A 23,837-nucleotide genomic window follows, 5' to 3' on the forward strand; every position below is an offset into this window, starting at 1 on the left:
AGCTCGCATTCTATTGGCTGATCGGAACAGCCAATAGAATGCGAGCTCAATCTGATTGGCTTGTAATATTTTTCTTATGTTTGTAAATATTTTTTTATTTTTTGTAACTTAGTTCTTTTTTATTATTTGTACTTTAGCTAGTTTATTTAATTGTATTTATTTGTAGGAATTGTGTTTAATTCATTTATTGATAGTGTAGTGTTAGGTTAATTGTAGGTAATTGTAGGTAGTTTATTTAATTAATTTATTGATAGGGTAGTGTTAGGTTTAATTATATCTTAGGTTAGGATTTATTTTACAGGTAAATTTGTTATTATTTTAACTAGGTAACTATTAAATAGCTATTGTACCTGGTTAAAATAATTACCAAGTTGCCTGTAAAATAAATATAAATCCTAAAATAGCTATAATATAATTATAATTTATATTGTAGCTATATTAGGATGTATTTTACAGGTAAGTATTTAGCTTTAAATAGGAATAATTTATTTAATAAGAGTTAATTTATTTCGTTAGATTTAAATTATATTTAACTTAGGGGGGTGTTAGTGTTAGGGTTAGACTTAGCTTTAGGGGTTAATACATTTATTAGAATAGCGGTGAGCTCCGGTCGGCAGATTAGGGGTTAATAATTGAAGTTAGGTGTCGGCGATGTTAGGGAGGCCAGATTAGGGGTTAATACTATTTATTATAGGGTTAGTGAGGCGGATTAGGGGTTAATACATTTATTATAGTAGCGCTCAGGTCCGCTCGGCAGATTAGGGGTTAATAAGTGTAGGCAGGTGTCGGCGACGTTGTGGGGGGCAGATTAGGGGTTAATAAATATAATATAGGGGTCGGCGGTGTTAGGGGCAGCAGATTAGGGGTACATAGGGATAACGTAGGTTGCGGCGGTTTACGGAGCGGCAGATTAGGGGTTAAAAAAATATGCAGGGGTCAGCGATAGCGGGAGCGGCAGATTAGGGGTTAATAAGTGTAAGGTTAGGGGTGTTTAGACTCGGGGTACATGTTAGAGTGTTAGGTGCAGACGTAGGAAGTGTTTCCCCATAGGAAACAATGGGGCTGCGTTAGGAGCTGAATGCTGCTTTTTTGCAGGTGTTTGGTTTTTTTTCAGCTCAAACAGCCCCATTGTTTCCTATGGGAGAATCGTGCACGAGCACGTTTTTGAGGCTGGCCGCGTCCGTAAGCAACTCTGGTATCGAGAGTTGCATTTGCGGTAAAAATGCTCTACGCTCCTTTTTTGGAGCCTAACGCAGCATTTGTTTGAACTCTCGATACCAGAGTTAAATTTATGGTGCGGCCAGAAAAAAGCCAGCGGAGCGTTAACAGCCCATCTACCGCCGAACTCCAAATCTAGGCCTTAGTGTTTAGCTGTAATTTTCCTCTTACTCATTTACTGTACCCACACATATTATATACCGTTTTTCTCGCCATTAAATGGACTTTCTAAAGATACCATTATTTTCATCATATCTTATATTTTACTTTAAAAAAAATATAAAATATGAGGAAAAAATGGAAAAAAACACACTTTTTCTAACTTTGACCTCCAAAATCTGTTACACATCTACAATCAGCAAAAAACACCCATGCTAAATAGTTTCTAAATTTTGTCCTGAGTTTAGAAATACCCAATGGTTACATGTTGTTTGCTTTTTTTTGCAAGTTATAGGGCAATAAGTACAAGTAGCACTTTGCTATTTCCAAACCACTTTTTTTCAAAATTAGCGCTAGTTACATTGGAACACTGATATCTGTCCGGAATCTTTGAATATCCCTTGACATGTATATATTTTTTTTTAGAAGACAACCCAAAGTATTGATTTATGCCCATTTTGGTATATTTCATGCCACGATTTCACTGCCAAATTCGAGCAAATAAAAAAAATTGTTCACTTTTTCACAAATTTTGTCACAAACTTTAGGTTTCTCACTGAAATTATTTACAAACAGTTTGTGCAATTATGGCACAAATGGTTGTAAATGCTTCTCTGGGATCCCCTTTGTTCAGAAATAGCAGACATATATGGCTTTGGCATTGTTTTTTGGTAATTAGAATGCCACTAAATGCCGCTGTGTACCACACATGTATTATGCCCAGCAGTGAAGGGGTTAATTAGGGAGCTTGTAGGGACCTTGAAGGGTTAATTTTAGCTTTAGTGTAGTGTAGTAGACAACCCAAAGTATTGATCTAGGCCCATTTTGGTATATTTCATGCCACCATTTCACCGCCAAATGCGAGCAAATAAAAATAAAAGTGACATTTTTCACAATTTTAGGTTTCTCACTGAAATTATTTACAAACAGCTTGTGCAATTATGGCACAAATGGTTGTAAATGCTTCTCTGGGATCTCCTTTGTTCAGAAATACCAGACATATATACCTTTAACGTTGCTTTTTGGCAATTAGGAGGCCGCTAAATGCTGCTGCGCACCACACTTGTATTATGCCCAGCAGTGACGGGGTTAATTAGGTAGCTTGTAGAGAGCTTGCAGGGTTAATTTTAGCTTTAGTGTAGAGATTAGCCTCCCACCTGACACATCCCACCCCCTGATCCCTCCCAAACAGCTCTATTCCCTCCCCACCCCACAATTGTCCCCGCCATCTTAAGAATTGTCCCCGCCATCTTAAGTACTGGCAGAAAGTCTGCCAGTACTAAAATAAAAGGTGATGGACTGGATTGGGGGGTTAAGGCAGGGGTGATGGACCCCTGCCTTAACCCCCAACTTCCCTGATCCCCCCCCAAACAGCTCTCTAACCCTCCCCACCTACCTATTTGCCACCAGTGACGTGCAGTGAGGTCAGAGGTTGGTGAGGCACTAGATATGATACGCCGGAGAAACACATGTACAGAGGGCCGCAAGTACCCCCAACAGGGCAGGTTTAAATGATAGCTGAACCAGTGCACAGGTGACATAATCAGGTGATGGGTGAGAGCAAGTTAGTAACCAGTGAGTTACTGATCAGCTGATTACTTCACCTGTGCACTGATTCAGCTATAATGAAAACCTGGCCTGTTGGGGGTACTTGAGGACCATTGTTGAGAAACACTGAACTAAAGCACCAGCTCATCGGAAATGTATTGATTACCTGGAGAATAAAGCACACATACTCTGCTCACTGACACCCACACACACTCACACAATTCTGTGGCACAGTGCTAGTTACTAAGCAATTCGAATGATCCACAATCTCTTCTCTACTCACTACTGTATTGTAAAAATAGAAATAATTTACCATACAAGTTTTACACAAAGGACAAGTTATCAATACTGCCAACACAGCTGCTGCAATATGGTGTTCAAGAAACGCACATGCACATCCCACTTAGGTATGCTCTTCAACAAAGGACACCAAAGGGTACCAAAAGAATGAAGTACATAATAATATAATAAAAGTAAAATAGAAAGTTTATTTATTTATTTTTTTGTGCAATTTCTATCTGAATGATGGAAATGTAATTATGACTTTCATGTTCTTTTCAAAAACTAATTTGATTTACTGACATGGGGCCTGTAACAGTTGATGCTAATTCTCAAAATATAAATAACTAGAAAAGTCTATTAAAATAGCATGCTCTACCTCAATCATGAAAGTTTAATTTTAAATGTCTCCCTTTGACTATGTGTTTAACCAGTTACTTTACAGTGGCATTATTTCTAAAAACATTTAACTGCAATAATTACATATATTTTTTAAATGACTCATTATCTCCTTTTATTAATATAAACTTGTATAAAAGCAGCACATATTAAAAACACAATGCAACAGCTTTCAATTGATTCGTGAATTACAAGTTAACAGCAGTCTTTAAATAAATGGAGACACAGAGAAAAATAAAAATAGATACTGCATCCTCTGACTGAACAGACATAACATATATGGAGTTTGTACCAAATTAAATAAAATAACCATGAAAAAGGGAGGCTTAGCAATATTCAATGTCAAAAACTGTAGTTTAAATAATGTGGACACTGCACACTTAGCTTCAAACTCTGGGTTTTAAATTGTGGATTTAAATTTGAATTGACCCTTTGACTTCCTGTCAGTATTGGGTTATGCTCACTTACTGCCCCTCCCTGTTAATGAGCTGTATCTGAAAATAATTTGTGAATCACAAGAGATGTAGAATACTACTTTACTCTTCTGCTTGGTGTCATTTGTTCTTAGGTTACCTCAGCTTCCAGTTGTGTCACATGACCCTGCTCACTGCATTCTCCTTCTGATTAATCTATATATCCTTCACTTGCTAGGAGGCATCAAGAGGGGTGCCTCCTATTGGTCCCAATTTTTGCTGCTAATATATTGACAGAACACAGGTGGCGCTGCAGCACAGCTTTTCCTTTGACCCATGTACTGCAATGGAGAGAAGCGTTCCTGTACCTGCCTCTCCATAGCATTACATGGGGGGAAAATATTTTTTTTATGGACTTTTTTTTTTGTTTTAATTAAAATTTAATTAAGCTTTGGCCACATATGGCAGGGTAGGCACTGCCTCCCCTGCCTCCTATGAGTGCACGTCCCTGTTTGCCACCATCTTGGGTACTGGCAGCTGTCTGCCAGTACCCAGTTTTCCCCAAAAAATAAAGTTTTTTTAGTGTTTTTTTATTTTTATTAGTTTTTTCTGTAGTGTAGCTGCCCCCCAATACCCCCACCCCCCTAACCCTACCAGATCCTATTATTATTTTTTTTTTTAAAAAGTTTTCTGCCCCCCCTCCCTCTCATTGGTGGCAGTGGTTGCTGCGCGCGCGCACAAACACGCACACGCAGGCCCCCCCTCCGCACGCTCCCAGCATCCGGCGTGCACAATGCACTTGCAGGAACCTGATGCCGGGTAGCGATGGACCGCCCACCCTCCTCCCTTGTAAGCTCCCACCCACCCACGAATGGCACCATTGCTACCGGTGCAGAGAGGGCCACAGAGTGGCTCTCTCTGCATCGGATGCTTTTTAAAGGGTATTGCAGGAAGCCTCAATATCGAGGCATCACTGCAATACCCTGAGAGCTGCTGGAAGCGGTTGCAATCGCTTACAGCACTCTCTTAGACAACTGACGTACCAGGTACGTCCATTGTCACTAACTGACAGTTTTTGCAGGACGTACCTGGTACGTCAGTTGTCATTAAGGGGTTAATGTTGGGGGGGGTTGTATTTTTTTTTACAGGCAAAAGAGCTGATTACTTTGGGGCATGCCCCGCAAAAAGCCCTTTTAAGGGCTGGTAAAAGAGCTGATTACTTTGTAATGTAGAATAGGGTAGGGACTTTTATTATTTTGTTTTTTTTTATTTTATTAGGGGGCTTAGATTAGGTGTAATTAGTTTAAAATTCATGTAATATTTTTTTATTTTCTGTAATTTAGTGTTTTGTTTTTTTTGTAATTTAGTTTAGTTTATTTAATTGTATTTAATTGTAGGTATTGGTAGCTAATTTATTGAATTAATTTAATGATAGTGTAGTGTTAGGTTTAATTGTAACTTAGGTTAGGATTTATTTTACAGGTAATTTTGTAATTATTTTAACTAGGTAGCTATTAAATAGTTAATAACTATTTAATAGCTATTGTACCTAGTTAAAATATATACAAAGTTGCCTGTAAAATAAAAATAAATCCTAAAATAGTTACAATGTAATTATTAGTTATATTGTAGCTATATTAGAGTTTATTTTATAGGCAAGTATTTAGTTTTAAATAGGATTAATTTAGTTAATAAGAGTAATATTATTTAGATTTATTTAGGGGGGTGTTAGGGTTAGTGTTAGACTTAGGTTTAGGAGTTAATAATTTTATTATAGTGGCGGTGTTGTAGGGGGGGCAGGATAGGGGTTCATAAATGTATTATAGGTGGCGGCGGTATAGGGGGGGCAGGATAGGGGTTAATAAATTTATTATAGGTGGCGGCGGTATAAGGGGGCAGGATAGGGGTTAATAGGTATTATGTAGGTGGCGGCGGGGTCCGGGAGCGGCGGTTTAGGGGTTAACATATTTATTATAGTTGCGGCGGGGTCTAGGAGCGGCGGTTTAGGGGTTAACATATTTATTATAGTTGTGGCGGGGTCCGGGAGCGGCGGTTTAGGGGTTAATATATTTATTATAGTTGCGGCGGGGTCTAGGAGCGGCGGTTTAGGGGTTAATAACTTTATTTAGTTGCGGGGGGCTCCAGGGGCGCCAGTATAGGGGGTAGAACAGTATAGTATAGTCTGAGTGCTTAGTGACAGGGGTATCAATAAAGCTGTAAAAAAGCAGAGGAGCAGCGAGATTGATGATTGATAACTATCACAGTCCGCTGCTCATCGCCCCGTACTTGGTGCGCAGCTTTTTGACAGATTTATTAATAACTTTGGCGAGCGTATTCAGGTCCGCGGCGGCGATGTGAGGCGAGCTTAGGCGAGCGTATTGGGGCCGGCGAAGGCAGGTACGTACGGAGCTTCATAACTAGAGGCCTATGTATGTATCTCTATGTTAAAGCCCTTTGCATGTCTTTTTTTCTGACAGACCTCATATCTTTGAGCCTTATAGCTTTTGATAAAACTTTTTTTAAATAATTTTATTAGATGGTGTTATTATGAGTGTAACTGTACTTTTAAATGTATTTTTGATGTATTTTGTGCAACTTTTTATGCAAGCGTAGCAGTGTTGGGGACATGAAACCCAATTTGTTTCTTTCATGATTTAGAAAGAGCATGCAATTTTAAACAACTTTCCAATGTACGTCTGTTATCTAATTTGCTTCATTCACTTGATATCCTTTGTTGAAAAGCATATCTAGATATGCTCAGGGGCTGCTGATTGGAGGTTGCACATAGATAACTCGTGTGATTGGCTCACCCATGTGCATTGCTATTTCTTCAACAAGGGATATCTAAAGAATGAAGCAAATTCTCAATTCCCCTTATTAGTTTTGTGACTTTTTCTAAGTCTGCAATATCTTTTGTTTAGATTGGTTCCCAGAACTGCAATCCATACTCAAGATGAGGTCTTACCAGGGATTTATATAGTGACAGAATTATGCTTTCCTCCCTTGAATAAATGCCTCTTTTAATACATGCTAATATCTTATTAGCCTTAGGAGCAGCTGCCCTGCATTGTGCGCCCATCTTTAGCTTGTTATCTATTATTGCTCCCAAATCACTTTCCTCCTCTGTTTTGCTAAGTCTAGTTCTATTTAAATAATATATTGCCTGTTTATTTTTACTTCCAAAATGTAGAACTTTGCATTTTCCAGTATTAAATCTCATTTTCCATTTACCTGCCCATTCTTCTAATTTGTGTAGATCCCCTTTTAAATCAAGTTCATTCTGCTCTGACCCAATGACCCTACACAACTTTGTATTATCTGCAAAAATATAATTCAGTCATTAATAAAAAGAACAGGGCCTAGTACTGATCCCTGGGGGACTCCACTGATTACCTTTGTCCAATCTGATTATGATCCATTTGCTACTACTCGCTGCTCCCTGTCTTTTATCTATTTATTTATCCATGAGCTAATATGAATCCACACAAGAGGATAGTTGAACACAAGAGTGATATGAGGGGAAATAATTAAACTGTCCTATTTGCACATCACTTTTTAACAGCTGGTTATTCTGTAAGGCAACTGAGATATCAAATAAATGCACAGATTGAGATGGGGAATGTGATAGGGAACATGTTCTAAAGTAACCTAAGGCTTATTGGATATTTTAACTGGATACTATGAAACCAAAGGGAATGAACATGAAAATGGATTTGTCAATGTTTCAATGATTAAAATACTTTTTCTAGGGTATGTCTTGCATTTATATTGACCAGTAGGGGGCTCTAGGTTTGTTTAATTAAATGGGGCAATATATGTGTGGAAGGAATTACATATTGTATATGCAGGTGTACATTGCCCTGCTAGAAGAGTTATCACTTATGCTGCAACCCTTTGCCTTTTATGATATCATAACTGTAACATAGCTGCATTGTTGCTGTGGAATGTGTAGACAAAGCTGAATTGGAATCTGATCTACTATGACAATGCAATATAGTGCAGTGTTATGACATCATAATAACAATAGAGTATGAAAAAGCAAACTCAGCCTTTAGGTCTACAAATACTTACTGAGAATTCAATTGTGATTGTTTTGAAAAAGGCTGCGCTCCCTCTATGGGTAATTACTGACAGGAAATGGTTGGTCAATGTAATAGTGTTGAGCAACCTGAGTCTGTCACATTTACTGTGACTGGAAATACAACCAACAGTTTTGATGAGGATACGGCATGCATACGCTTTCCATTCTTCAGCTGCCGCTTCTTGAGAAGATCAAAGCCTTCAACACAAAACAGACCCAATGTTTTTAGGAGACTTTGGAAGAGATTTAGACAGACAGTTTCTTGCATAGGAAACGTTGATATTGCAAACAGTGTGATTGAAGACACTGATCAACAGGAACTTGAAAATGGAGCACTAACAAATGGCACAGAAAATGTCAACGATCATAACTATGGCCTTGAGAGTAAACAACACCAAGAAGAGTCAACCTGTAATGCAGGTCCTTCAACTTCAAGCTTAGAAAGGCACTCATCAAGCTTAGAAAGGCACCCATTAACACCTGGACAAGCAATAGCATGCTACAAGGATATGCTAACCTCTTTTGAACATCTGGAAATTTTTAATTACACTGAAATCTTTTTTGTGGGTCAAAATGCAGATAAACATCAACATAAATTTAATGACCCAGATAACAGAGGTTTTGATGATAAAAGAGGGTTTTACCTGCACATACCTAATGACCACATTGCATACAGATATGAATTTCTAACAGCCATTGGGAGAGGAGGATTTGGTCAAGTTGCCAAGGTCTATGATCATAAGCTACAGCAACACGTGGCATTAAAAATGGTTAGAAATAATGAAACAGCTTGTCATCTAGGTGCCCGTGAAATCCAAATTTTGGAAGTTCTCAGGAAACAAGACGAGGATAATAAAATGAATGTGATACATATTCTGGATCACTTTACTTTTCGAAATCATGTCTGCATGACATTTGAGCTATTATACATGAGCCTTCAAGATCAGATAGATAAAACAGAACAAGGTTTCAGCTTACCTTTAGTGTGTGATTTCACTTATTCCACTTTGAACTGCTTGAATGGTTTGCACAAAAGTAAAATCATGCATTGTGACCTAAAACCAGAAAATATTATATTGAAACAACCTTCCAGAAGTGAAATTAATGTAATTGATTTTGGTTTCAGCCGGTATGATGGTGAGGATGTTGAGCCTTGGATTCAGACACTCTACTACCGAGCACCAGAAGTAATTCTCGGTGCTGATTGTGGAATGGCAATGGATATGTGGAGCCTCGGATGCACTATGGCAGAGCTATTTACTGGTGTGCCACTCTTTTATAGTGAAGATGAGTATGATCAGTTGGCATGTATAATAGAGTTATTGGGGATGCCACCTCAGCGGCTGATGGATTCATCAAAAAGAGTTAACCATTTTTTCAATAAGAAAGGTTACCCTAAATATTGTAATATTACATGCTCACAAGACGGCTCTGTAAAACTCAGTGGTAGTTATTCTTTCCCAGGCAAATTCAGAGGTCCACCGGGAAGTAGAGAATGGGGAGTTGCACTGAATGGCTGTGATGATCCACTGTTTTTGAAATTTTTGAAAGGATGTTTGGAATGGGACCCTAATTTACGAATGACACCAGAGCAGGCTTTAAGGCATCCTTGGCTTCTAAATCAACTGCCAGGATTTTATGATGTCATCTCCATTCCAGCTTACATATTTGATGAAGAGGAGCTCAGTGAACCAACAAGCTGCAAATCATGCTCCTTGCGATCAGTCTTGTTTGATGTTTCAGAAGAGCTCAGTGTAGACAACATCTATGACGTATGCTATGTGCCATCTTCTACATCCTGCACAGAGAGCTCTGAAGGGTGCTATATACCATCTACAGCGTCCAGCAAGTCCGAGGCAGAGATCACTATGCCAACAAGGTGCAAGTCATGTCCTTTCTGAAGAGCTCAGTGTAGACAACATCTCTGAGGTATGCTATGTGCCATCTTCTACATCCAGCACAGAGAGCTCTGAAGGGTGCTATATACCATCTCTCTCTGCCAGCCAACACCTGGTCATAGACCAGCCAGCCTCTTTCTGCCAGCCAAAACCTTGTCACGGACCAGCCAGTATCTCTCTGCCAGCCAGCAACTGGTTACAGACCAGCCAGCCTCTCTCTGCCAGCCAAAATCTTGTCACAGACAAGCCAGCCTCTCTCTGCCAGCCAGCACCTGGTCACAGACCAGCCAGCCTCTCTCTGCCAGCCAGCACCTGGTCACAGACCAGCCAGCCTCTCTCTGCCAGCCAGCCAGCACCTGGTCACAGACCATGCAGCTTCTCTCTGCCAGCCAGCACCTGGTCACAGACCAGCCAGCCTCTCTCTGCCAGCCAGCACCTAGTCACAGACCAGCCAGCCTCTCTCTGCCAGTCAGCACCTGTTACAGACAAGTGAGCCTCTCTCTGCCAGCCAGCACCTGGTCACAGACCAGCCAGCCTCTCTCTGCCAGCCAGCACCTGGTCACAGACCAGCCAGCCTCTCTCTGCCAGCCAGTACCTGGTCACAGACCAGACAGCCTCTCTCTGCCAGCGAGCAACTGGTCAAAGACCAGCCAGCCTCTCTCTGCCAGCCAGCACCTGGTCACAGACCAGCCAGCCTCTCTCTGCCAGTCAGCACCTGTTACAGAAAAGTCAGCCTCTCTCTGCCAGCCAGCACCTGGTCACAGACCAGCCAGCCCCTCTCTGCCAGCCAGCACCTGGTCACAGACCAGACAGCCTCTCTTTGCCAGCCAGTACCTGGTCACAGACCAGCCAGCCTCTCTCTGCAAGCCAGCACCTGGTCACACTCCAGCCAGCCTCTCTCTGCCAGCCAGCACCTGGTCACAGACCAGCCAGCCTCTCTCTGCCAGCCAGCACCTGGTCACAGACCATGTAGCCTCTCTCTGCCAGCCAGCACCCGGTCACAGACCAGCCAGCCTCTCTCTGCCAGCCAGTCCCTGGTCACAGACCAGCCAGCACCTTGTCACAGACCAGCCAGCCTCTCTCTGTCAGCCAGCACCTGGTCACAGACCATCCAGCCTCTCTTCTTATTTAAAACACAGAGCATGTAATAATGAAATAAAAAATGATAAAATCTAAAGGTATTTACTGTCCCTTTTATAACCCCAGCATTCATACATATTTACACACATCTAACACATTTGATGTAGCTTGCCACTGTCTAATGTTAAAGGGATATACTAAACCCAATTTATTTCTTTAATGATTCAAATAGAGCACGCAATTTTAAGTAACTTTCTAATTTATTCCTATTATATTTTCTTCTTTATCTTGCTATTTGTATTAAAAAAAACAAACAGGAATGTAAAGCTTAGGAGCCAGGCCATTTTTGGTTTAGAACCTGGGTTACGCTTGCTTATTGGTGGCCAAATGTAGCCACCAATAAGCAAGCGCTATCCAGGGTGCTGAACCTAAAATGCTTAAAAAGATTTAAAATGCTTAAATAAAGATAGCAAGAGAACGAAGAAAAATTGATAATAGGAGTAAATTAGAAAGTTGATTAAAATTGCATGATCTAGCTGAATCATGAAAGAAAACATTTGGGTTTAGTAAGCATTTAAACCTACATTTTTTTAGGTGCTTTTAACTTTAAATTGAGTGAACAAGCTTCTTTGGATTTTGACAGTGTTATGAGTACCATTAGTGAACTGAAACTAAAAATAATCAATTCAATTTCAAAGTTATTAAGTATTGAAAAAGAGTACCTATTCCATATCTTTTATCAATGAGAAAACATAAAAACAATATTATATATAAAGTATAAATAAATAAATAAATAAATATATATATAAATCAATATTTGAAAAGCAGACAGAGTTTATTTTCCAGTAGGTATTTTATTTTCATTTGGTGAAAATAAATACAAGAAGTGGTTGCTGATATATAAAAGTTGAAAGTGCCCCATTTAATATATTTTGAGTGTGTTCAGGAAAAGCAAAGAAAAAAAAAAATGAATGCTCAGTAGCACATTGGTTTGTAGTCCTGCTGTAGCCCGGAGGTCAGTGAGTAACTGTATCATGTGTATCGTATCATTTCTAATTAGGCAGTCTATGTTGAAAAAATACAAACCCTCAAGCTAAATTTACAAAAAATAAAAAAGTAAAATGACAGAAAAAAAGAAAGAACAAAGCAATCCAAAACAAAAAAAATTAAACCTAAACCAATACCCCTATAAAAATACTCCCCCGAAATAAAAACACCCCGTAATCTAATACTAAACTACCAATAGCCCTTAAAAGGGCCTTTTGTAGGGCATTGCCCTAAATGAAACAGCTCTTTTACCTCTAAAAAATACTAAGTCCCCCTTAACAGTAAACCCCCCCCATCCACCAAACCCCCAAAATAAAAAAACCTAACACTAAAATAAACTAAACTACACATTGCCCCTAAAGGGTCATTTGTATGCGCATTTCCCTTAAAAGGGCATTCAGCTCTTTCACTGCCTTTAAAAGGGCAATCAGCTCTTTTTCTAGCCCCAAAAAATCCTAATCTAAAAAGAAACAAATAGGTACTCACTGTCCCTGAAGTCCGGTGGAGAAGGTCTTCTTCCAGATGGATCCATTATCTTCGATCTTCATCCGGAGTGAAGGAAGCGTGGAGCGGAGGTGCAGAGCTGTGTTCCCGATGCCTGGATCCTCAGCGGCAGTCCTCAATGGCGGCAATCCTTGGCGGCGGTCCTCGGCGGTGGCAGTCCTCGGCAGCGTTGCTCGGCGGCATGGAGCCTCCTCTTTATCCGATGTCCGTCGTAAACTGAAGATTGAATGCAAGGTACCGCAATCAATTCAGGGTACCTTACATTCCTATTGGCTGATATTTTGAAATCAGCCAATAGGATTAGAACTACTGAAATCCTATTGGCTGTTCAAATCAGCCAATAAGATTTAAAATAGCTCTCATCCTACTGGCTGATTTAAAAAATTTCAGCCAAATGGAATGCAAGATACCCCAATAAATATGGGGTACCTTGCATTCAATCTTCAGTGTGCGGCGGACGATCGCATGAAGAGGAGCCTTCATGACCCCGAGGACTTTCGCCGCCGAGGACTGCCGCCGAGGATCGCCACATCTGGGAACACCACTGCGCACCACCACTTCGCGTCGACTTCGCTGTGGATGAAGATAGGAGATGATGGACCTGCCTGGAAGAAGACCTTCTCCGCCAGACTTCAGGAACCGTGAGTACCTGTTTGGGGCTTTAGTGTTAGTTTTTTTGTTTTTTTTTGGGTTGTTTTTGTTTTTTAGATTAGGGTTTTGTGGGCAATTGAAAAAGAGCTGAATGTCCTTTTAAGGGCAATGCCCATACAAATGCCCCTTTAGGGGCAATGGGTAGTTTAGGTTTTTCAGTGTTAGTTTTTTTATTTTGGGGGGTTTGGTGGGTGGGGGGTTTTACTGTTAGAGGGGGGGGGATTTTTTTTAAGGAAAAGAGCTGTTTAACTTAGGGCAATACCCTACAAAAGGCCCTTTTAAGGGCTATTGGTAGTTTATTCTTAGATTAGGGGGTGTTTTTATTTTGGGGGGGCTTTTTATTTTCATAGGGATTAGGTTTATTTCTTTTATTTTGGATAATGTGGTTTATTATTTTCTGTAATGTTAGCCTTTTTTATTTTGTGTATTTTTAGATTAATTTAATGTAATCTTAAATTTGTTTGTACTGTTAAGATTTTTTATTTTAATTGTAATGTAGTATTTTATTTTATGTAATTAAGGGGTTAATTTAGGGGGTGTTAGGTTAGAGGGCTTAGTCATTAAATTAGTTATTTGCATTGTGGGGGTTGGTGGTTTAGGAGTTAATAGGTAAATTAGGTTCCATGTGTTGTGGGGGGTTGGAAGATTAAGGGTTAATATGTTAATTAAGTTAATTGCGTTGGTTGTGGGTGGCGGTTTAGGGGTTAATAAATTAATCATTTAATTTGCGATGTGGGGAATGGCGGATTAGGGGTTAATAAATGTATTAGGTAGTTTGCGATGCTGGTGTTGACGGATTTAGTAGTTAAATTTTAAGGTCTTCTTCCAGACGGATCCATTATCTTCGATCTTCATCCGGAGTAGACCTCAAGTATATATGCACGGTAGAGATTATATATACAGAATTACAAAAAATAGTCTCCTATATTTGTTTTATATGTATTAGAAGTAATTTATGAGCTAAATCTTATGGTTGTGCGCATAAGTCAATTAAAGTGTAGAGAATAAGCCCAGATAAAAATATATATATAGAATTGAAGAGAGGAAGTGAAATACATGCAGAGCCTTAATAAACAATATTAAACGTGGACAACAAATGTGGTCAAACTTATCGACAGAACAGAAGTATTTAAACTATCGCCTAGATTTAGAGTTTTGCGGCCGAAGGGGTGCGTTAGCTATGCGTTTTTTTTTCTAGCACTGCTTCTAAACATCGCTGGTATTGAGAGTTCTCTGAAGAGCTGCGTTAGGCTCCAAAAAGGGAGCGTAAAGGCATATTTACTGCCACTTCAACCCTCAATACCAGCGCTGCTTACGGTAGCGGCTAGCTGGAAAAACGTGCTCGTGCACGATTCCCCCATAGGAAACAATGGGGCAGTTTGGGCTGCAAAAAAGCAGCGTTAAGCCCCTAACGCAGCCCCATTGTTTCCTATGGGGAAACAGTTTCTAAGTCTGCAACTATCACCCTAACATGAACCCAGAGTCTAAACACCCCTAACCTTACACTTATTAATCCCTAATCTGCGGCCCCTCTATCGCTGACACCTGCATTACACAATTAACCCCTAATCTGCCACTCCGGACACCGCCGCAACCTACATTATCCCTATGTACCCCTAATCTGCTGCCCCTAACATCGCCGACCCCTATATTATATTTATTAACCCCTAATCTGCCCCCCCCCCCCAATGTTGCCGCTACCTTACCTACACTTATTAACTCTTAATCTGCCGACCGGACCTCGCCACCACTATAATAAATGTATTAACCCCTAAACCGCCGCACTCCCGCCTCACAAACCCTATAATAAATAGTATTAACCCCTAATCTGCCCTCCCTAACATCGCCGCCACCTAACTTCAAGTATTAACCCCTAATCTGCCTACCGGACCTCGCCGCTACTCTAATAAATGTAGTAACCCCTAAGGCTAAGTCAAACCCTAACCCTAACACCCCCCTAAATGAAATATAATTTTAATCTAACGAAATAAATTAAATATTATTAACTAAAGTATTCCTATTTAAAACTAAATACTTACCTGTAAAATAAACCCTAATATAGCTACAATATAATGAATAATTATATTGTAGCTATTTTAGGATTTATATTTCTTTTACAGGCAACTTTGTATTTATTTTAACTAGGTACAATAGCTATTAAATAGTTATTAACTATTTAATAACTACCTAGTTAAAATAAAGACAAATTTACCTGTAAAATAAAACCTAACCTAAGTTACAATTAAACCTAACACTACACTAAATAAATTAAATAAATTACCTACAATTACCTACAATTAAATAAACTAAGCTAAATTACAAAAAATAAAAAAAGATTACAAGAATTTTAAGATAATTACACCTACTCTAAGCCCCCTAATAAAATAAGAAAGCCCCACAAAATAAAAAAATTTCCCTACTCTAATCTAAATTACAAAAGTTAACGGCTCTATTACCAGCCCTTAAAGGGCTTTTTGCGGGGCATGCCCCAAAGTAATCAGCTCTTTTGCCTGTAAAAAAAACACAATGCCACCCCCCAACATTACAACCCACCACCCACATACCCCTACTCTAACCCAAACCCCCATTAAATAAACCTAACACTACCCCCCTGAAGATCTCCCTACCTTCAGTCGTCTTCACCCAACCGGGCCGAAGTCTTCATCCGATGGGGCAGAAGAGGACATCCAGACCGGCAGAAGTCTTCATCCTATCCGGGCAGAAGAGGACATCCGGACCGGCAGACATCTTCATCCAAGCGGCATCTTCTATCTTCATCCATCCGACGAGGAGCGGCTCCATCTTCAAGACCTCCGGCGCGGAACATCCAATCAGCCAATCAGATTGAGCTCGCATTCTATTGGCTGTTCCGATCAGCCAATAGAATGCGAGCTCAATCTGATTGGCTGATTGGATCAGCCAATCGGATTGAACTTGAATCTGTTTGGCTGATTCAATCAGCCAATCAGATTTTTCCTACCTTAATTCCGATTGGCTGATAGAATCCTATCAGCCAATCGGAATTCGAGGGACACCATCTTGGATGATGTCACTTAAAGGAACCTTTATTCGTCATGTAGTTGTCGGGGAAGGAGGATGTTCCACGCCGGAGGTCTTGAAGATGGAGCTGCTCCTTGACGGATGGATGAAGATAGAAGATGCCGCTTGGATGAAGATGTCTGCCGGTCCAGATGTCCTCTTCTGCCCGGATAGGATGAAGACTTCTACCGATCTGGATGTCCTCTTCTGCCCCATCGGATGAAGACTTCGGCCCGGTTGGGTGAAGACGACTCAAGGTAGGGAGATTTTATTTTCATAGGGATTAGGTTTATTTCTTTTATTTTGGATAATGTGGTTTATTATTTTCTGTAATGTTAGCTTTTTTTATTTTGTGTAATTTTAGATTAATTTAATGTAATTTTATGCTTGTTTGTACTGTTAGGATTTTTTATTTTGATTGTAATGTAGTATTTTATTATTTTATGTAATTAAGGGGTTAATTTAGAGGTGTTAGGTTAGGGGGTTTAGTCATTAAATTAGTTATTTGCATTGTGGGGGTTGGCTGTTTAGGAGTTAATAGGTAAATTAGGTTCCATGTGTTGTGGGGGGGGGGGTGGAAGATTAAGGGTTCATATGTTAATTAAGTTTATTGCGTTGGTGGTGGGTAGCGGTTTAGGGGTTAATAAATTAATCATTTAATTTGCGATGTGATGGAATGACAGATTAGGGGTTAATAAATGTATTAGGTAGTTTGCGATGTTGGGGTTGGCGGATTTAGTGGTTAAAAATTTTAAGGTTTTCTTCCAGACGGATCCATTATCTTCTATCTACATCCAAAGTGAAGGTGGCGTGGAGCGGAGGTGCGGAGATGTGTTCCCGATGCCTGGATCCTCAGCTGCAGTCCTCAATGGCGGCAATCCTTGGCGGTGGTCCTCGGCAGCGTTGCTCGGCGGCACGGAGCCTCCTCTTTATCCGATGTCTGTCGTAAAATGAAGATTGAATGCAAGGTACCGCAATAAATTCAGAGTACCTTATATTCCTATTGGCTGAAATTTTGAAATCAGCCAATAGGATTAGAGCTACTGAAATCCTATTGGCTGTTCAAATCAGCCAATAAGATTTAAGTAGCTCTCATCCTACTGGCTGATTTAAAAAATTTCAGCCAAATGGAATGCAAGATACCCAATAAATATGGGGTACCTTGTATTCAATCTTCAGTGGGCAGCAGCCGATCGCATGTAGAGGAGCCTCCCCGCTCTGAGGACTTCCGCCGCCGAGGATCGCCACATCTGGGAACACCACTACGCACCTTCGCTTTGCACCGCCTTCGCTGTGGATGAAGATAGAAGATGATGGACCCGCCTGGAAGAAGACCTTCTCTGCCGGACTTCAGGAACCGTGAGTACCTGTTTGGGGCTTTAGGGTTTTTTGGGCAATTGAAAAAGAGCTGAATTAACTTAGGGCAATGCCCTACAAAAGGCCTTTTTAAGGGCTATTGGTAGTTTATTCTTAGATTAGGGGGTGTTTCTATTTTTTTTATTTATTTTTTATTTTCATAGGGATTAGGGGTTAATAAATTAATCATTTAATTTGCGATGTGGGGGAATGGCGGATTAGTGGTTAATAAATGTATTAGGTAGTTTGCGATGTTGGGGTTGGCGGATTTAGTGGTTAATAATTTTATTATGTAGTTGTTTTTTGTTCTTTTCTTAATACTTTGTGTGGGTGGTTATTTTTTTTTTTCTTAATACTTTGTCCGGGCGGTTAGTCTTTTTTTTTAATACTTATTGCTTGCGGCTAGGTTTTTATTCTGTTAATACTTATTGACGGCAGTTAGGTTGTTTTTTTTAACACTTATTGCGGGTAGTTAGGTTGTTTTTTTGTTGTAATGCTTCGTTTGCCTGCTGTGGATTCTTTCACCACCCTGCCATTATCGGAATCCACCGGGATGCAGATTCGCTGCATCCAGGTGAATTATTTTGACTGTGCAAGCAGCCAACATTCCTTTGAGGATGTGTGTGCAACTAGCGACACAGACGGACGCGTTACAAACGTCCCACACACAAACTGCCCACACAGATTTCTACAACAAAAAACACTCCATAATTAAACTCCCCCACCCTCCATAATTTGCTAATAAAATTGTGTTAGTGTGATAATAAAAGTATGCTAATGTAACTCACTCATTGGATAAATTCATCAAATGTCATTGTACATCTAAACAATTTGTACAGACCTTGTTTACTGTCTGATGATAAGATCTGTTATTCGGATATGCACGTCTTCACTAAGTAAAATGTGCTCCTTGAATCAGCCAATCAGATTGAGCTCGCATTCTATTGGCTGATCGAACAGCCAATAGAATGCCAGCTCAATCTGATTGGCTGATTGGATCAGCCAATCGGATTGAACTTCAATCTGATTGGCTGATTCAATCAGCCAATCAGATTTTTCCTACCTTAATTCCGATTGGCTGATAGAATCCTATCAGCCAATCGGAATTGAAGGGTATGCCATCTTGGATGACGTCCCTTAAAGGAGCCTTCATTCGTCGGTAGTCCGTCAGGGAAGAAGGATGTTCCGCGTCGGCGGGATGAAGATGGATCCTGAAGAAAGAAGATTGAAGACCCCGCTTGGAAGATGACATCGCCCGGATGGAAGACTTCCTCAGCGCCGCTTGGAAGATGACATCGCCCGGATGGAAGACTTCTTCAGCTCCGCCTGGATGATGACTTCATCGGATGGAAGACTTCTTCAGCGCCCCTTGGATGATGACTTCTGCCGCTCCGGATCTCCTCTTCGGTTCCATCGGTGGGTCGGCTGGCTGAAGACAACTCAAGGTAGGATGATCTTTAGGGGGGTAGTGTTAGGTTTTTTTAAGGGGGGTTTGGGTTAGATTAGGGGTATGTGGGTGGTGGGTTTTAATGTTGGGGGGGGTTGTATTTTTCTTTTACAGGCAAAAGAGCTGAATTCTTTGGGGCATGCCCCGCAAAAGGACCTTTTAAGGGCTGGTAAGGTAAAAGAGCTTTGAACTTTTTTAATTTAGAATAGGGTAGGGAATTTTTTATTTTGGGGGGCTTTGTTATTTTATTAGGGGGCTTAGATTAGGTGTAATTAGCTTAAAATTGTTGTAATATTTTTTAAATGTTTGTAACTTATTTTTTTTATTTTTTGTAACTTAGCTTTTTTTATTTTTTGTACTTTAGTTAGTTTATGTAATTGTATTTAATTGTATTTAATTTATTTAATTAATGTAATGATAGTGTAGTGTTAGGTTTAATTGTAACTTAGGTTAGGATTTATTTTACAAGTAATTTTGTATTTCTTTTAGCTAGGTAGTTATTAAATAGTTAATAACTATTTAATAACTATTCTAACTAGCTAAAATAAATACAAAGTTACCTGTAAAATAAATATAAATCCTAAAATAGCTACAATGTAATTATTAATTACATTGTAGCTATCTTAGGGTTTATTTTACAGGTAAGTATTTAGTTTTAAATAGAAATAATTTATTAAAGTATAGTGTAGTGTTAGGTGTAATTGTAACTTAGGTTAGGATTTATTTTACAGGTACAGTGCCGGTGCCAGCCTTGCTCAGCTGCTCAGTCAGACAGTGATCGGATGGATCTGATCTGAGAGTGTGTGGCCAGCCGGCCGATAAGTGCATATAGTGCTAGCTATAGTTGCCAGCCCATTTTAGGTTCAGCACCCTGGATAGCACTTGCTTATTGGTGGCTACATTTAGCAAACTAATAAGCAAGCATAACCCAGGTGCTTAGCCAAAAATGGGCTAGCTTTTTAAATAAAGATAGCAAGAGAACAAAGAAAAATTGATAATAGGAGTAAATTAGAAAGTTGCTTAAAATTGCATGATCTGCCTGAATCATTAAATAAAATAAACATGCAAGTATGTTATAATCACTAGCATTTTCATTATGCATTTAACAATTGTGTTTCCTGCATGTTCCAGTGTAAATATTGTTTTTACCTATTGCTAGCAGTTCATGTTTGAAATATCATGTATTGATGCACTTAAAGGGTCATGAAACCCACATTTTTTTCTTTTGCGATTCAACCAGAGCATACAATTTGAATCAATTTTCTATTTTATTTCTATTATCAAATTTGCTTAATTCTCTTAGTATCCATTGTTGAAAGAGCAACAGTGCACTACTTAGCGCTAGCTAAACTCATCTAGTCAGCCAATGACAAGAGACTAAATGTGAGTAACCACCAATCACCAGCTAGCTCCCAGTAGTGTAGGATATGTACATATTCCTTTTTCAACAAATTATACTAAGAGAACAAATTAAATGTAAACATAGAAGTGAATTTAAAAGTGTCTTAAAATTACATGCGCTATCTGAATCATGCAAATGTAATTTTGGCTTTCCCACACATTTTTCTTTCATGATTCAGATAGAGCAGACAGGTCATTTTAAACAACGTTCTAATTTATTTCTGTTATCAATTGTGCCTGTTCTCTTAATATCTTTTGTTGAAGGAGTAACATTGCACTACTGGGAGCTAGCTGAACTCATCATGTGTGCCAATGACAAAATACATAAATGTGCAGCCGCTAATTAGCAGTTAGCTCCCTAAATATGCTTTTCAACAAAGGATACCAAGAGTACTGTTGGGGCTCTACAAATAACTAATAATAATAATAATAATAAAACAAAGCAAATTAAATAATAGAAGTAAATTGGAAAGTTGTTTAAATATGTTATGCTCTATCTAAATCATGAACAAAAAAACTATCGCCTAAATTTAGAGTTTGGCGTTAGCCATCAAAAGCAGCGTTAAGGGGTCCTAATGCTGCTTTTTACCGCCCGCTGGTATTTAGAGGCAGCCAGGAAAGGGTCTACCGCTCCCTTCCCTACCGCGATTCCAGGCTCCCGCAGATCCCCTTACGCCAATTGCGTATCCCATCTTTTCAATGGGATCTGCCTAACGCTGGTATTTGGAGTCTTGGGAGAAGTGAGCGGTAGAGCCTCTACCGACAAGACTCCTAACGCCAAAAAAAGTCATTAGTTAAGAGCTTTATGGGCTAACGCCGGAATTTAAAGCTCTTAACTACAGTGCTCTAAAGTACACTAACACCCATAAACTACCTATGTACCCCTAAACCGAGGCCCCCCCCCCACATCGCCGCCACTATAATAAATTTTTTTAACCCCTAATCTGCCGACCGGACACCGCCGCCACCTACATTATACCTATGAACCCCTAATCTGCTACCCCTAACATCGCCGACCCCTATATTATATTTATTAACCCCTAATCTGCCCCCCCAACGTTGCGCTACTATAATAAATGTATTAACCCTTAAACTGCCGCACTCCCGCCTTGAAAACACTAGAATATATAGTATTAACCCCTAATCTGCCGCCCGCACCGTCACCGCTACTATAATAAATGTATTAACCCCTAAACCTAACTCTAACCCTAACCCTAACACCCCCTAACATAAATATAATTTAAATTAAACGAAATAATATTCCTAAAATTAACTAAATTATTCCTATTTAAAACTAAATACAGGTGGCCCTCGTTTTACAACGGTTCAATTTACACCGTTTCAGAATAACAACCTTTTTTCCAGTCATGTGACTGCTATTGAAAAGCATTGAGAAGCAGTGCATTTATTAAAATAGCCAGTAGGTGGAGCTGTCCGCTTGTGTTGCAGCAAAGCCAAGCAAGCTGAAATTAATCAGTTTAACCAGACCTGAACTATTGAGCAGATTTCAAAGGAACAAGATCTTCCTGTTATAAATCAGTCCAGATTGGAATGCATAGAAAGAACTGTTTGCAGAAAAATGCAAGTGAAGTCTGTGTTGTGTGATTATTTTATTAGTTTTCTAATGCTGTTTAGCAAATGTTTTTGTTCATTTAACTTAGTTTAATTATATATTCTGTGTTCTGTGATTAATTTATTAGGTTTATAATGCTGTTTAGCATTTAAAGTCTTCATTTCAAAGCTTTAAATATAATGTATTAGGTGTTACTTATGACAATTTTGAGAGGGGCCTGGAACCTATCTCCCTCACTTCCCATTGACTTACATTATAAACTGGATTTCAATTTACAACGGTTTAAATTTACAACGGTTTAAATTTACAACCATTCCTTCTGGAACCTAACCCCGGCGTAAACTGAGGGCTACCTGTACTTACCTATCAAATAAACCCTAATATAGCTACACTATAACTAATAATTACATTGTAGCTATTTTAGGGTTTATATTTATTTTACAGGCAACTTTGTATTTATTTTAACTAGGTACAATAGCTATTAAATAGTTAATAACTATTTAATAGCTACCTAGTTAAAATAAATACAAAATTACCTGTAAAATAAATCCTAACCTAAGTTACAATTAAACCTAACACTACACTATCATTAAATTAATTAAATACATTACCTACAATTACCTAAAATAAAATACAATAAAATAAACTATTCTATAATACAAAAAAAACCTTTTTTTTTATTTTATTAGGTGGCTTAGATTAGGTGTAATTAGTTTAAACTTCTTGTAATTCTTTTTTATTTTCTGTAATTTAGTGTTTTCTTTTTTTTGTATTATAGAATAGTTTATTTTATTGTATTTTATTTTAGGTAATTGTAGGTAATTTATTTAATTAATTTAATGATAGTGTAGTGTTAGGTTTAATTGTAACTTAGGTTAGGATTTATTTTACAGGTAATTTTGTATTTATTTTAACTAGGTAGCTATTAAATAGTTATTAACTATTTAATAGCTATTGTACCTAGTTAAAATAAATACAAAGTTGCCTGTAAAATAAATATAAATCCTAAAATAGCTACAATGTAATTATTAGTTATATTGTAGTTATTTTAGGGTTTATTTGATAGGTAAGTATTTAGTTTTCAATAGGAATAATTTAGTTAATTTTAGGAATATTATTTTGTTTAATTTAAATTATATTTATGTTAGGGGGGTGTTAGGGTTAGTGTTAGGTTTAGGGGTTAATACATTTATTATAGTAGCGGCGAAGGTGCGGGCGGAAGATTGGGGGTTAATAATTTTAGGTAAGCGGCGGTGATGTTAGGGAGGGCAGATTAGGGGTTAATACTATTTATTCTAGTGTTTGCAAAGCGGGAGTGTGGCGGTTTAGGGGTTAATACATTTATTATAGTAGCGGTGACGGTGCTGGCAGGAGATTAGGGGTTAATAATTGTAGGTAGGTGGCAGCGATGTTAGGGAGGGCAGATTAGGGGTTAATACTATTTATTCTAGTGTTTGCGAGGCGGGAGTGTGGCAGTTTAGGGGTTAATACATTTATTATAGTAGCGGCAACAGTGCGGGCGGGAGATTAGGGGTTAATAATTGTAGGTAGGTGGCGGCGATGTTAGGGGGGGCAGATTAGGGGTCAATACTATTTATTCTAGTGTTTGCGAGGTGGGAGTGCGGCAGTTTAGGGGTTAATACATTTATTATGGTGGCGGCGAGATCCGGTCGGCAGATTAGGGGTTAATAAGTGTAGGTAAAGTAGCGACGATGTTGGGGTGGCAAATTAGGGGTTAATAAAT

At 39.0% G+C, this 23,837-nt stretch overlaps 1 protein-coding gene across 1 annotated transcript; it reads left to right on the forward strand.

The window, feature by feature from the left end:
* The first annotated feature begins 8,153 nt into the window (after window positions 1-8,153).
* On the forward strand, window positions 8,154-9,998 carry LOC128641672 (dual specificity tyrosine-phosphorylation-regulated kinase 2-like). The gene has a single exon (XM_053694204.1). The coding sequence runs from the start codon at window positions 8,154-8,156 to the stop codon at window positions 9,996-9,998; it is 1,845 nt and encodes a 614-aa protein (XP_053550179.1).
* The last annotated feature ends 13,839 nt before the right edge of the window (window positions 9,999-23,837 follow it).

This window comes from Bombina bombina, chromosome 11, assembly GCF_027579735.1.
Source record: "Bombina bombina isolate aBomBom1 chromosome 11, aBomBom1.pri, whole genome shotgun sequence".
In the NCBI taxonomy this organism is placed as follows: Eukaryota; Metazoa; Chordata; class Amphibia; order Anura; family Bombinatoridae; genus Bombina; species Bombina bombina.

Bases quoted from the DNA above. Each gene is read 5' to 3' on its own strand.
- LOC128641672 (XM_053694204.1), top strand. From the start codon at position 8,154: ATGGTTGGTCAATGTAATAGTGTTGAGCAACCTGAGTCTGTCACATTT.